The sequence below is a fragment of the Callospermophilus lateralis genome, chromosome 11 (genome assembly GCF_048772815.1).
Source record: "Callospermophilus lateralis isolate mCalLat2 chromosome 11, mCalLat2.hap1, whole genome shotgun sequence".
Taxonomy (NCBI): Eukaryota; Metazoa; Chordata; class Mammalia; order Rodentia; family Sciuridae; genus Callospermophilus; species Callospermophilus lateralis.
The window spans coordinates 19,644,724-19,660,432 of NC_135315.1; the positions used below are offsets into that span (position 1 = coordinate 19,644,724).

General features: G+C 50.0%; 1 protein-coding gene across 3 annotated transcripts; it reads right to left on the minus strand.

The window, feature by feature from the left end:
- Positions 1-360: 360 nt before the first annotated feature.
- On the minus strand, positions 361-15,152 carry Wnk4 (WNK lysine deficient protein kinase 4). 3 transcript variants are annotated; one of them, XM_076870059.2, is made up of 19 exons: positions 14,538-15,152; positions 13,014-13,186; positions 11,878-12,098; positions 11,431-11,588; positions 10,786-10,874; positions 10,492-10,708; positions 8,568-8,832; positions 8,211-8,332; positions 7,925-7,983; positions 7,709-7,826; positions 7,334-7,450; positions 3,245-3,382; positions 2,585-2,639; positions 1,912-2,495; positions 1,772-1,832; positions 1,272-1,680; positions 986-1,185; positions 722-819; positions 361-611 (listed from the first exon to the last, which is right to left on the minus strand). In XM_076870059.2, exons 1-19 carry the CDS (start codon positions 15,150-15,152, stop codon positions 609-611), a joined length of 3,702 nt encoding a protein of 1,233 aa, XP_076726174.2. In that variant the 3' UTR covers positions 361-608. The 3 variants fall into 3 exon arrangements, with proteins under 3 accessions (XP_076726174.2, XP_076726173.2, XP_076726172.2); XM_076870058.2 differs by having other exon boundaries at positions 361-819; positions 1,912-2,492; XM_076870057.2 differs by having other exon boundaries at positions 361-819.
- Between the last annotated feature and the right edge of the window lie 557 nt (positions 15,153-15,709).

The following is a 15,709-nucleotide window of genomic DNA, read 5'->3' on the forward strand; positions in this document are numbered from 1 at the left end:
AGCCTTGTCTTTGTCTTTCACTGGTACTCGCCTTTTCAGGCTTAGGGTGGGATCTGAAGGGGATGTTAGCTTGGTCTAGTGGATCACTGACCTTGCAATTTCCTCATGACCTCTGTGGCAGAAGCCTGCTTGGCAGCTTCCACCCTGCCTCCTATTGTGTGAAAGAGAGTCCCTTTAAATCCTCCCCTGACTCAGTGCACAAGACTTTGCCCCCAGTTCTAAAACATAACAGAGATTCAGTCCTTATTTCCAGCATTTTTTATTGGCTGCCACTAATTCTGATGTGAGCACACCGCCTACACTCTTCCATCTGGGAGTGAGCCCTCTAGAAGCATCCGAGCTTGTGTGGGATTGCTTAGTGGATTGCTTTGGCTGGGGAGGGGTTGGAAATGAAGATGGTAGCTGTAGAACTGACACCTCCACAAAGCAAACAGTTGCCATGTTTGACTCATAAAAAACAACTGCATTCTCCATGCCACCCTGGCTGTTTGCCCCTCAGTACTGGAGTCTTGCCGAGTTGAGTTGGTCAGAAAAGCATCAGGTTCAGAGAGCACAAGCACCATGTTGGGCCATGGTGTGGGGGGAGACAAATGGCTTCTGTTCTGAATTCACTGGAAGGAGGAAAAAAAAAAGCACTGAAGAAAACTTCAAGGTGAGAAGAAGGCAAAAGTGCTGCCAATTACCATTCCCTGGGCTCTCCCTCCCTTGGCCCCACCCTCACCATCCTGCTAACATCCCCGGCGAATGTCACCCCTTTGCTTGCCCGCTGCTCCTGGGAGCCGGTGCTGCTGCCACTCAGGGAGTTCCTTCGCATGATGCCTGGGAGCAGGATGGGGGAGGGAGAGCACTAAGTGAGGGAAGGGCCAGTGAGAAGAGGGAGGCTAGTCCCCTCAAATCAAGAGGCAGACTCCAGGGCCTACAAGAAAACTGAATTGATAAGGAAGGGGTCTTGGGAAAGATGGAAACTGTGCAGCTGCAGTCTCACCAGGGCCTGGGGGCTCTGAGCGCTGCAGACTGTTGCGGCGCGAGGTAGGGAAACTGCCCTTGGAGAGGCGACGCTGACGACTGGACAGCATAGCTGCGGGGGCCACGATGCCAGGTGGGGGCTGCTTCCCAAGTCGGCTGTACAAGTCCTCAATTTCCTTTTTCTGTAGTGTCTGTAATGTTTCCACCTCTGACAAGTGCCTGAGGATGTACCAAGGGCATGAGAGAGCTCTCCCATGTTGTTCCTCCAAGTTCACCTGTTGCTCCACTATCCTCCCCAGACTCACTTCTGCCGAAGATTCTGCAGCTCAGCCCAGAATTCCTCATCTTCCCCACTGCTTTCTGACTCCTCACTGCTTAGACACAGGCTGCTGTAGGAGTAGTTCATCCACACTGGGCTGGGATGGATCAGGGGTTGGGGGCTGCCCCCAACTCGGGGTTCCTTCCCATCATCCCCTTCCTCCTCAACTCCATCCTCCAGACCCTCAGTTGCCCTATCACTCTCCGCCAGAGCCTCCCTGGTCTCTGGCCCACTTCCAGCACCATCCTCTGTGTCTGAACTCTCTGAGGTCAGCTGAGGAGTTGGAAGCTTTACAGAACTGGAGAGAGTTGGGGATGTTGGTTGCAAGGAAAGAGGCTCCGTTGTTTCCTTAGATGAAGTCACATGGAAACGCCCAACAAGCTGTGGCTTTCCCTCTGCAGGAAGGCAAGGAGAGAATGAAGAGAGTGAGAGAAATCTGGTAGGATATAAAGCAAACTGGGAATAATGGGCAGGCAGAGGCCTCACCTTCAGAGATGGGTGCCAGTCTGGCTTCACCCAGGAGTGGCCAAGCAGGATTTGGGGAGGCCTACAAAGTGTGGGTTCATGAGGAGGGAAATGATCCAGAATGGAGACCCCCTAATCATCCCTCTTGATTTCCTACTTACCTCACTCTCCATCTCGGCTGCTTGAGGTGAAAGGCTCTCCTGGTCACAAGGAACAAGGGCAGTGGACAGGCTTGGCAGTGGATTAGGAGGGGCTGGAGGAGACTGGGAAAGGAGCCCCGGGGAGGGGGACAGCAGGGACTGGGCCACAGTCATCACAGCCAGAGAGAAGGCACTAGCCAGAGAGAGGAGAGGGGCTACTGTAGTGGAGGGGGAGGGAGAAGGGGAGGGGCAGAGAGGAAAAGAAGGAGAATTAAGAGTGAGCTGGGAACAACTAGGAGAGAATGGGGGTGGAGAACTGTTGGAGAGAGAACTCAGAGGAAATGGAGAGGATGGAATTGGAAACTGGGATGCACTGGAGGAGAATGGAAGTGGAGAGCTGGGGGAGTATAGAGCGGGATTTGAGGAGACCTGGGAGAATGGGAAAGGGCTAGGATGACACGGGGGAGAAATTATGGGAAAAATGGGACTTGGAAGGATGGGGGTTCCAGGGGAAAATGGGTTTCCAGGAGACAAGGGTGTTCCAGGAGAAGTGGAGAAGGTTGCCCAGCTTCTCTGTTCTGGGAAGGTGCTGCACTGGGGCTCTGCTGGGTGGGGAGAAGTAAGTGTTGAGATTCCAGTCCCCTATGCCCTATGTCCTTCCCAGAAACAACCCTAAGGGATACACAGTACATACCAATGGATGGGTCTGGGAAGGGACCTGGGAGGGCAGGCAGTGGTGGTGGCTCCTCCTAAGGGGGAAAAAAGGTGTGGCAGCACAGTCACAGTGGGGAAAACCGAGTCTTAGATGGAAGGTTTCAGACTGGGATTTTTAAGCAAGGATCCATGAGCCTCTAGAGTCCAGACATGAGTTTCAAGGGATTCAGAAGTATGTGCTGAAATATTTAGGGGTAAAGGGGCATGAGGTCTGCAACTTACTTTCAAGTGGCTCAGAAGAAAATTATGTATATTTATATGTACATACACATACATATAAACAGGGAGGGGATATGTACATACACATACATACAAACAGGGAGGGGAGAGAGGAAGAAAGAATGATAATGCTGATGTCATGAAACAAAAAACTGGCAAATTGCAAATTCTCTGAATAATTCTTGCAACTTTGAAAGTCTGAAATTATTTCAAAATAATGATCTAAAAGAAAAGTATGCATTCAACACTTTTTTTTTTTAACAAGAGTCCATGGCTTTCATCATATTCTCAAAGGGGGTAAGAGCCACTGTTTCAAGGTCCCAGAGGTAAAAAGGAGTTAATCCAAGGGGACTGTGGAGGAAAGAGTAGTGAACTCTGGCAGAAAATCCATTCTTCCTGGAGATGTCCAGAAGGGCCTGACCTGGGGGCTTAGTGCATCTTCAGCAGACTCGGAGGGGCCATTATCTCTCTTCAACAGGGTCTCTACTCGCTGGATAATCTCCCGAATCCGGCTCAGGAATCCATCTCTCTCCGAAGGCAAAATGAACTCATTATACACCTAACAAGGGTTAATAGGATAGGAAGGATACTCAGTTATCTCACTCATCCCTGGCCCTTGCTCTTGCTCTTTAAAAACCAACCATTCAGAGTGCCATTTCTGCCAACCACCAACCTAAAACAAGTATTTACCAATATCTATTATGTGGCAGACTAACACTCAAAGGATGCATGTACTGTATATACAAGATGCCTTACATATATTATCACATTTAATACCAATAACTTTCTGAGGTCTGTATTAACATCCTCAGTTTAGAGTAAAGACAACCAGTGCTCAAACAGGTTGAATTCAGGCTGTCACAGATTCGAACCCAGGTCTACTAACTAGAATCTGAGTTCTTTCTTCTGTTGCCTGGCATGCTTTTGGACATAACTCCTGCCCTCTTAGGATTTATAAACTATACCACACAGGCTCACATACACACACATGACAAAGTGAAGTAGGAAATAAGGCAATAAACGGTAAATATCACATTCAACTCCACACATATTTACTACCTACTACATGACATGCATTGTACTAGGTACCATGTAATACATGAAAACATGAAGCAAGGTCCTTATCGTGAGCCCAAAATCTAGTGGAGGGGACAAACAAACACAAAGGCTACTGCAAGTTAGCCTCCTTGGTAAGGTGCTCATAGGTAAGCTGCTTATGAGCCTTTCTTAGATAAGGAAAGATAGAAATACTACCCTGCGGCTAAGGAGAGCTGTTTCATGGATGTTCCACAACAAAGTGAACATACCAAACATTACTGAACTGTATACTTAAAAATGGTTAAAATTGTAAATTTTATGTTGTATTTTTTTACCACAATAAAAAGATGCTAGGGGCTGGGGCTGGGGCTCAGTGATAGAGCCCTTGTCTAGCATGTGTGAGGCACTGGGTTCTATTCTCAGCACCATATATAAATAAATAAAGTCCACTGACAACTAAAAAAATATTTTTTTTAAAAAAATGCCAAACGTCTGTTATTTATCACCCTCCCCAAAACGTTATTCCCATGAGGGAACAGGTCACACAACCCTGGGAATGGGAGAACCTGGGACAACTTTACGGAGTAAGTCTTTGGAGCTGAACCTTACATTGTTGGAGTAAGAAAAGCAACCATTTTTTGAGCACCTACCATAAGTGGCCACTTCTCATGCATTATATCATATGATATCAGAACATCTTTGCAAAATGAATATTACCACCTGATAAGCAAATGAGATTCAGAGAGGTAAAGAAACTTGCCCAAGGGACTGGTGATGTTAACTCAGTGGTAGAACACTTGCCTAGCATGCACGAGGTCCTGGGTTAGAGAGAGAGAGAGGGAGAGGGAGAGAAAGAGAAAAAAACTTGCCCAAGTTCACCAAATTTCAACAGAGCTGAAATTTACACTGAAGTATTTACACAAAAGCCCACCCTTTGCCAGGCATGGAGGCACACACCTGTAATACCAGCAACTCAGGAGGCTGAGGCAGAAAAATTGCAAATTTGAGGCTAGTCTAGGCAACTTGGTGAGTCCTTGTCTCAAAATAAAAAATAAGACTAGGGTGTAGCTCAGTGGTAGAACACCCCTGGGTTCAATCCCCAGTGCCCAGGGTGGGAGCTGGGAGGGAGCAGGGGGAAAAGCCCACTCTTTCATCTGTTCCGCAGTTTAGGCAGAGAGAACAGTAAAACAGCTTTGAGGCATAAGCATGGCACATTCTTCAAATAGTAAGGACTCAAGCATAGTTGAGCAAGCTGTAGATGTTAAAGGCCATGCTTTGTCATTTGGATCTTACTCTACAACCAAAGCAGCCACTAAAGATTTTGCGGTGAAAAGCAACAAGATCAGATCCAAGTCTCAGGAGAATTGGTAAGAAGAAAATCGAGGGGAATTGACCTTGGGTTCAGGGGCAAGGTCACTTTAGTTGTATGTGGTCTGAATGGGCATGAGAGCCTAGTAGAGAAGGCTGTAACAGTGACAGATACCTGAGCAGATGGAGCAGAGGCAGGAAGGCACCCAGCCTCTTTAGAGGACCACTCGAAAACCACAGTGTGGTTTGCTGTGCATAGTGGTACATGCCTGTAATCCCAGTTACTCAAAAGACTGAGGCAAAAAGAATGCAAGTTTGAGACCAGCCTGGGTAACTTAGCAAGAAACCTGTCTCAAAATTTCAAAAAAGGGCTGGGGGTATAGCTCAGTGGTACAGAGTCCCTGGATTTATCCTGATAGTACAGAAAAAGAAAAAGAAATCAATAGTGGCTGGAGGAAAGACTCTAGAAGGGTTAAGTGGCCTGATGGAAGAAGACAGACTTTTATACAGGGTGACATTTTTCTTTGTCCTAGACTCAGGTGAATGACATGATGAAGATAATTTATAGTTTCTGAAGCCTGACATTTCTCTTAATGCCTTCACTGCAACATCCCAGAAGCTTGTGTCTACCTACTCTATTCTATTGAAAATAATCTCCCACAAAGACCTTCTCCTAAAAAAAGCTAGTGTGGTCTTGCCTCAGCCTTCACCCTATGTCACTAGAAACTCTCCTCACTCAGTTTTTACTAACATCTTCCTACCTCTTTGGCTCCATCTCTATGCCCTTTAATAACTTAGTTTCCCCCTTCTAGAACAAGTGGTATCCACTGAGATGCACTCAAGTCCTATATGTCTCTGACTTTGCAGGCCCATCTTTCTTCAATCTCAACTCTGTACTGATGACTTCTAAACCTACCTCTCATTCCAAAGCATACCTGTCCCCAGGAGAAAATTCACTGCCAGGGCCAGTCCAACCCATATCCTGTTGCTATGGAGGATCTTATCTTGGCTGTCACTCAAGCTCAATATAGCCCCTTAAAAGCCTGCTTTTATTTTCTCTCTCTCTCTCTCTCTCTCTCTCTCTCTCTCTCTCTCTTTGGGTGGCCTGCTCCTCTTAGTTCTGCCAAGCTACAAGTCGCCCTTGACATCACCCCTCCCTAACTCTCTATCATATCAACTCAGCAAATATTTATTGGGCATCTATTACCTTCACTGTACTATATCAACAGGTTACTAATTTCCTGAAACAACCCTCAGATTTACCCCTTCTTTTCCTATCTCTATAATCCATCTTCTCCTTCATCCACATCTAGCTTTTCTTTTCTTTTGCACTGGGGGTTGAACCCAGGAGCTTTCTATTGCTGAGCCATGACCCCAACCCTTTTTATTTTTTGAGACAAGGACTCACTAAATTGCTGAGGCTGACCTGAAATCTGCAATCCTCTTGCCTCAGCCTCCTGAGTCACTGGGATTATAGGCATGTGCCACCACACCCAGCCACATCTGGCTTCTTGTGTTTATCTTCTAGCTGGATTCTCTACCTGTAGTCCCCTCCCATATTCTATGGCAGAATGGTCTTCATTCTTCAAAATCTTCTCTTATTGTATTACACCCTGCCTAACTCTTATGACCATCTATAATCTGTGCCCACTCCAAACCCACCTCTACATCCCACAATTTTCTTATAGCATTTACTTCCAGTGACAGTAGTTGCCTCATGATGTCCTCACAGCCCCATACTCCAAGTGACTCCCTACTTGGAATGCCTTTGCTTATGCTGCACCTCCAGCTAGGCATACCCTCCTTTCCTTTCTTATTTATCTTTCAAGACCTTGGGTAAGCCCCACTTGTTCCACTGCTGCCCATCCATGCTTTTCTTAAAGCCACAGTATCACGTCTAGCATGCAGTTCACATGCAGCACTTGTGTACACCCAGTCCCAAATAGCTCCAGCTGAGGAGTCAATCCTGACCAGATAAACAGAAATCTTCCCCAAAACAAATGCTGAGATGTCTTCAGAGTCACTGGGCTCAATGCTAAGCAGGGTTTTATATTCATTCCCCGTGCTGTGGGATCAGGCGTTTCAGCACCAATACACATCAGGAGGGAGACTCTTTTTTTCCCAGATGCATACACTCTCTCCTTATCTCTCTCACCCCCCTCACCATGGCAGCTGCAATTTCTTCTGGGCTGTCCCCATCCAGATCAAATCGGAAAGTCACCATCTTGCTGTTGTGAGTCTGTAGCTGGCACTCAACCACTCTGTCATTCTGGTCTGAGACCTTCAGAGTCAAAGTCAGGAGAGGGGACGTGGTCAGTGCCTCTGTCTTCATCATGTGTTCCTACTCTACTCCAGTCAAGTGACAGTGCCAGACTGGACTTGGAGAGAAGTAGACTCTACCCCCAAAGTCTAGTATTAGAAACTAGACTAGTTGCTTCATGACTAGTCATTTACATTATTCTGCTTTCTTGGCTGACCTTCCCCATCCACTGAAAGTGCCCTCCTAGCCCTGTAGGTAATTCTCCATGTTCTTTCTTACACTAGTGACCCTTAGCCGGGATCGGGGTCTACGCCGGAGATTCTTCCCTGGAGGTCTCCTCATCTGTCCCATCCCTTCTCCTATGTTGCTGAGGCCTGATGCTGCATCTGAGGCATAGCTGGAAAAGGGAAGGGAGATGGAAGAGTCTGTGTAGACAATGGGACCCCAGAGTTCCAAATATCTCATCCTGGCACCCCAACTCATTCCAAAACATACCTGTCCCCAGGAGAAAACTCACTGCCAGGGCCAGAACGTGGAATGGACAAGGCAAAAGCCTGAAATAGGATAAGGGTTCATGAAGTCAGGGGAAGATAGCTATTGAGACCCAGAGAGACCACAGCAAGGATGTTGGGAGGATAGTAGGGATAGGGAATTGGGGAAGGTAAGGACAAAAGTAGTGAATTTCCAGGACATGGGGACAGGTTAGGGGGTTGGGCTTTCAAGGAGAGAGATAGGTCATAGGCTTGGAATGGCTGGGAGCCCCCATGTAATCCCTTCTCACCGAGGGTAGGCAGAGATGGGACTCATCGGGGCTGGATGGCACCCCCCCAGGGGGCTGAAGGGCAGGGTCTGAGGCATCCAGGAAGCCAGAGGAGCTGAGGTAGCCATCAGTCTCACAATCCGCTAGTGAGGGAGGGAGGGAGGGAATCAAAAAAATAAAGGGAAGTGGTGACAGAGAAGAGGCCTTGTCTGAGCACAGGGGTCTAGTGCAAAGAGGGAGCTGTGGAGAGTTCTTTCCCAGAGGGAGCTTCATGGCTGGGATGGAAGGCAGGATGAGTGACAGTGCTTCTGGGTTGGACTTGTAGGTGGGGTGCAGAGAGCCAGAGTTGACCTAGGTCCACCATCAGACATGACTTACAAGTGGTAGATGAGTAGCTGGCATGGCGGAAGAGGAAAGACTGGTGCTGGTCTGCTTCTGGTTCCTCAGGTTCTAGGGGGAAGGCAACTGAGGGACCAGGAGCCATGGGAACAGTTGCTGGCAGAGGTCCTGGCTCAGGTGGGAGGGCTTCCAACTCCCTAGCTTTTCGAAGCTTCTCACGCTTTCGCTGGATGGCAGCAACCCGTTCACGTACTGCACGGGCCACTGGCTGGTAATCAGCTTCACAAACCAACCCCAGGGCTACCTGGAATTGGAAGAATAAGGAAGACAGTGTGGGATCCCCCTCAAAGATCCAGCAGGACATCTTGAGGATAAGGGAGGAAGAGAACCATTTATTGATTAGTCACTATGTCCATTAATTGGCAACTCCTTAACATTGTCATCATTAAGTCCTTCCAATACCATTGTGAGATAGGTCTTATCAGACCATTTTAGAGGAAAAAAATTGAGTGACCAGTTCATGTAAGTCAGTGGCTCTCAATAGGGGGAGAGCTTGATAAAATCTAGAGTCTTTTTTTTTTTTTTTTTTTTTTGTACTGAGGATTGAACCCAGGGGCACTTTGCCACTGAGCCACACCCCCAGCCCTTTTTACTTTTCATTTTGAGATCAGGTCTTGCTAAATTGCTGAAGCTGGCCTCAAACTTATGATCTCCCAGCCTTAACCTATCATCGGGATTATAGGCATGTGCCACAATGCCCAGCTGCAAAACATTTTTAATCATCACAACTACAATGTAGATGCTACTGCACTCAGTAAGTAGAAGCCAGGGATTCTTTCAACATCCTACAATGCACAGAACAACAGAAAAATGTCAGTAATGCCAAAGTCAAGAATCCCTTGTACATACTCAAGTAGGGTTTGATGTCAGATCATATTGGGCTGTGCTGTGAAGAGCTGCTGTTATGCCACATTCAAACTGTCTCAGGTTCTTCACCCACCTTCAATGATCCTCACCTTAGCAACTGCCATTTCTCTATTGAAGATCCCATCCTCTCTCCCTTTCCCCTACTCAGGCCTTCCTAAATCTCTCCCCATGTTTCTGCCCTGGCATCTTCAACCTCCATTTATTCACACACACCCTCTTCAACCAGCTATTCATCCCTCTTCTTTCCTCCTCATTAATTTCAACTGTGAAATTTGTTGGGTGAGTAGAGGTAGTAAATACAGGTGATCTGACTGCAAATTTAAACTACCTGAGTTTAAATCCAGATTTGTCACTTACTTGGCATCTTGGACAAGATATTCAACCTCTTTGAACTTCCATTTCCTCATCAATAAGTTAGGATAAAAATACTCTTCCTGCAGGATTGGTAGCAATGATCAAATGCATTTTAAAATACTTTAAACCATATAGGAATGTAGGCTACCACATGCCAAACACTGTCATGGATGGGGGGGGGAACAGTCTCTGTCCTCAAGGAGTTGATAATCTAATGGAGGAGAAAGACCAGAATGTATCCATACAACTAGACCCACGGCTTGAGGGCTACTCAAGGATGCGCTGCCATGGAAAGAAGCTTTTAATTTTGATTCTAGAGGGGAAGCCTTAGTGAAACCGAGGGTTCTGCGTATAGAGAAAGAAGGAGGGAGGAGAAGGAGAAGGAGAAGAAGAAGAGAAGCATGGGGGAGGGGAAGGGTGGAAAGGAAAAACAGGTAAAGGGCATTCCAAGATAAACACATCTGCAGGAGCTAAAGCAGGGGAATTAGAGGATCCAGGCTTTTTCTGGAAAGAAACACTGAATGTGTTTGCAGGTTCATTAGGACAGGAGAGGCAGGGAGACACCTGTAGGAGATGCCACAAAAGTGGAGAGAGACCACCTCCTTCCGCTTCAGGGTCCCTCTGGTCAATGCCAACCCGCCCTTTACACGCTCAGCCACAGTACAGTCTGACCTCCGCTCACCATCTCCTGTGCCACCTCCTCTGCCGCGTCCCGGCCCAACTGGAAAAGGAACTCAATGGCCTGGTTGTCCCGCGGGCGACCCCCGCGTCGCGCGCCCTCCATACGCAACCAGAGCTTGAGCCCCGGTTTCTCGCCGTCGTCCTCCTCCGCCAGCTCCACGTGCACACCGCGCTCCTCACAGAAGAAGGCGTGGGCCAGGAGATCCTGGATGGTGAACCTGTGAGTGGTTCGGCGGTGAGCCGAGTCTGACAGTGTTTGCACCTCTTTCCCACCCAGCTCTGCCGGGTACCCCACCTCTCATTCTTATCTGTACGAATGCAGCCTTCAATGATCTCCTTCACCTCGGGCATCTTCACTTTGTAGAAGCTGTTTGGTTTTGTACCCTAGGAGAAGGGGTTGCTTGACGTCTCTGGTCCTTCACACCTCAGCTTTCTGCTAGATACCCCCCAACACACACACCCGCTCCAGTGCGGGCAGCAGTGCAGGCACTCACCAAAGCTTGGCAACTACTACTAGAAGATTTTAATTCCAATCCTAGTCCTTAGGGCTGGGGGTGTAGCTCAGCAAATCAAGCACTAGACCCTGGGTTCAATCCCCAGCACCAGGAAAAAAATTAAAAGTTCCTCCATTATTAACAGTGTGACCTTGAACAAGACTGACTGTTTTATTTGTAACATGCAGGATAGAACATTTGCCTCCCTCAACTTGCGGAGTAGCTAGAAAGACTGGATGAGAGAATGGATATGAAATCCTTTGTAAATTTCTAGATATATTATTAATATTATTAGCTTGCAGGGATTGGGGGAGGCATTGTACATCCAATATCACTAAGGTATCTTTTTCTTTGTGAAGGGAAAGGGCATTGACCACGGGCTAGCTGGGGCAGGAAAATGAGAGTGGCATCTGGAATCCCTTCTCCCCTAGCCGCACCCCTCTCACCGAAGTGACCTTGCGGTAGATTTGCGCAGCATTTTGGCACTCTGAATAGGGATACTCTGAGGTAGCCATCTCCAGCATGCACATGCCAAACGCGTACACATCCACTGCCTCATCGTACTTTTCCTCGTACATCTCGGGGGCCATGAATTCCGGGGTCCCTGTAGGATCCACAACAAGGATCAGGCTGCCAAATCTTCCTTCTGACCTCATCCCTCCACATGGGCATATCATGAGCTAGGAAGTGCAGGGGCAAACCCAGGAGTTCTGAAATGCAAGTGACCAACCCTTGCCTATAATGTGTGTGGGAGGGATGCCATAGGTCTCCCCAATTCCCCGGTGGGCTCCTAATTCGTGTATCTCTAAAGCTCTGCTGGGGAAGGAAGGATCCCATTTCTCTTCTGACGTGGGGGAGATATTAATGGCAAGGACCCGCCTGGAAGGACGCACCAATGACGCTTTTGGCGAAGGAGGCGCGCTTGAGTGTGGCCAGGCCCAGGTCCCCGATTTTGACAGAGCCTGTAGGGCCTGTGATGAAGACGTTGTCACACTTGAGATCCCGGTGCAGTATAGGGGGGACCCGGGAGTGTAGAAAATGAAGCCCCCGGAGAATTTGGCGGCTCCAGCGCTGAAGGACTCTTGGTTTCATTTCACGGAACCTTCTCAGGTACCTGGGAAAGGGTGCATAACCAGGGCCGTGGTGCAGGAAAAGTAAGCAGGGGAAGGGCTCCCACTGATAAGTTCCCCTTCATCCCACCCTTGCCTCTGCACCTTCTACCAGCCTTTTTCTAGCATAGCTCCATACTAGGTCCCTGGGAGAAACTAAGTTGGGTGTGGTAGATAGTCATGAAATTACAAAATGGATCTGATGATAAATAGATAGGTCCACAGCCAAAGTGTTTGTGGGAAGGGATGACTAACTGTCCCAAGCATGGGGGAAAGCTTCACAGAGGAAAAACTTTTGTATCTTGCAGGAGAGGAAGTTGAAGTGTGAAAAGGGTAAGGGATGGAGACTTTCCAGGCAGAGAGGACACTGCCCTCAAAGGAAGGGACAAAGCAAGTTACAGGGGAGGGTGGGAGGAGTTCCTGAGAATTCTGGAAGTCTGGATCTTTGGCTGAAAGCAGAGGAGGCTGAATCCTAAGGATTTTGGAAATGGGTTAGCCAGTATGGACATTACCCCCAGGGACATGGGAAACCTAGGAAAGATCCTCCAGGTTGCAGGAAGTTAGGAAAGCTCCGAGGGAGGGCAGAGCCAAGTGAGGCCCTTTAGGATTCTGCTGCAGGGAAGGATGGGGTGGGAAAAGCCCAGTGTGGAGATACTGAGGAGGAACTTGGAGACTATACTGATGAAGGTGAGGGTGTAGCAGAGAGAGAGATGTCTGGGAAGACACCTAAGATTTTGACTGGAGTCCTGGGTGGACATTGCTATTCATTCAGGTAGGAACATAGGTTGGATGGGAGACGGTGAGCCTGGGTTTTGGACCTGGATGTAAAAAATTTGTACAACCTGGGAAAGTTCAGGAAGCAGTGGGGAGATAGTGAGGAGATGTTCCACCCTTCCCCTCCCACCCCCGCCAGAGCTCACGTCTTGAGTGTGCCAGAGGTCATGAGTTCTGTGACCAGCACGATGCAAACCTGGCCCCTCAGCACCGACTTCCAGGAGTCATAAAAGCGGACAATGTTGGGGTGCTGCAGCCCCTTGAGCATTTCCACCTCTTCGGAGAAGCGCTGCCGCTCAGCCCGAGACAGTTTCCGAGTCTGTGGAATGGCGAATAAGGATCCCATTAGGCCCAGAGAAGGATGGGGCACCTAGAGTGGAGCAGGGGGAAAGGGTGATGGAGTCCATGGATGGGGTCGGGATGATGGGATAGTTAGCCCAACAGACTGTAGACCCAAACTCCTTGTCAGTCCCTTAGGTTTGCTCCAAGAACACACCCATCCTAGTCCTGGGGCCGCCCCTTGGACCCCCTGTTGGACACAAGCGCCTTTATGCAGCCCGGTCCAGGAGTCCTGAGCTCAATAGCGCCTTTGTGGCTGCCCGGGCCTGCCGTGGGGCGGGAGGGGTGCCTCGGGGGCTGGCAGCAGGCGGACCTCAGGCAGGGAATTGGGTCCGGCAAGGGTTTGGCCCCAGATACTGGGAACTGCTAGATTCAGACAAAAGGCGGAGGTTGCAGAGGGACGTATAGAGAACGAAAAACTCCAAGACCAGGCGCCAGGAGCCCTTCCCCACCACCACCATGGCTGCCCCGCCCCCCTCTCCTCTCCCTCCGGTACCAGGGTTTGGCCTCCTCTGTTGGCCTGGCCTAGAGCCTGGGGCGAGGCACTGGCAGGCGCAAGAGGTGAACCCAGTGCCAGGGCCAAAGTGAAGGGAACCTTCCCCCAGGCTCTGTCCCCCAATCTGAATCTGAAGCTTCTGACCAGAGTCAACTGGGTTCTCCCCATGCATATGCAGAAGAGTAGCAATAGGAAGAAAGTTCTGCCAACCAACATCTTCCTGAAGTCCAAGAGCTTAGAGCCTTTGGGTCTGGTAAGAAAGAACCCAGGTAGGCAGAGGGATGAGAAGCAGGACTGAAACTCAGGCCAAGGCTGGAGCTTCCTGTCCACAGGCCTTCCCCACTACTCCAGAAGCAGCCTGGGAAAGAACCATTCTGTGGAAACTGCCCTAAATCCTTCTGGAGATGGAGAGGAGAGGACCCTGACCCAGCTCCTGATCTTTAGCATCCCAGGGTCACAACGGAAAGTCTCAGGACTTACAGAGAAAGGATGGGGAAAGATTGTGGGTATTCAGGGAAGGAAATTGGTAGGGTGTCCCCTCCCACATCTGAACTGGCTCCCCCATTCTATTTCCCATCCTAATTTCCAACTGTCAGGGATTTGCAGAGAGGTTTTAAAATAAGAATGTCCATGCCCCTTGGGGAGCTACTATATACTATCTGCCTATTTCTCCTGAGTCCAGCCAGTCAGCCAGATATCTCAGCAAGGGCAGGGATTTCTGGGCATTCAGCAGGAAAAATACATCCTTCCCTTGATGCCGTCTGCCCAGTCTCCCATCCTAATACCTCCAAAAGGTCCCATCCCGAGGTGCCACAGAGGGGGCACCCAGCCGCACCTGCAGCTCACACCAGGCCACCTCCACCGTGGTGTCAGTGTCTAGCCCTCGATACACTGTCTTGAAGGAGCCACGTCCAATCTCAATGTCAAACTTGAGGTATCGGCCATCTGGGGATGTTGCCACAGCCTGGGTCTCTGTGTCCTCCTTTTCTTCTTGCTCACGCTGTCGCTCCCGGGCTGCGGCATCTGAGACTCTCGGCGGCTCCCCAGACCGTGAGCCTCCTGCAGATCCCATAAACTCGGGATGCACTGAATCCACAGTCTTCACAGGGGCTGCCCCGGTCCGCGTGCCCTCGGGGAGCTCTTTGAAGCAAGGTGGTGGGCTACTCGAGGGGCCCGGAGGAGCAAAGTCAGGAGGATCAGGAGGTTCCGGAACGGGTGTCGCTGGCTGGCACCAAGAGCTCAGCAGACCCAAGTCGACTGAGCTGCGGCGGGTGACACGGGAAGAGCGAGGCCGGGGCTCAGCCTTCCCGGAGAAGCGGCGTGCTCTGCGAGGAGGGGGCCCGATGCGGGGTGGCCCCGTAGTGGAGAGAGACGGCGGGGGCAGCAGAGCTAGGTCAGCCTCGGTCTGGGACATGGGGACCGCGTTCTCCGTGGTCCGGGGTGCCAACATGGGGAAGGACCGGGCGCCGCTGACCAAGCCCGATGACCAAAGAGCAGGCAGCCTGACAGGCAGACTAGCTGGGTGCGCAGCTATCCGGCTGAACTGTAGGGGCCCCAAGCCCGGGTTGCCTACTCGCGGCCCCGCCCCCGGCCCCGCCTCGTCCCCCCCCCTTACCCCCTAAGGCCGTCCACTCCCAGCAGTGAACCGCACCGCGGTTCAGAGCCCGCAGTGTATCCCTCCTAGCCTCAGCAGCTGCCAGTGCACCCCCTCTGCTTGCGGTCTCCGAGCACTAGCCTTCTACCTCAATTCCTGGCAAGGGTGGAGGGTGGAGTGTAAGGCGGCAGTGTGTTCTCCCGCACTGCGTGTGCAAACCTGTTTTAGGGGGGGGGGAGTGGGCGGGGATTGGACGACACTGGAGCAAACAGAGAAAGGCTTCTGGGGGCCGGACCTTAGTGTGTGGGGGGTGGTTGGGGGAGGCCACTACCCGCCTGCACACCCCAGATAAGGAAACACTGCTCGGTTCTAATCATGTGGAGTAGCCCCAGGCCGAACATAGAGGTCAGTGG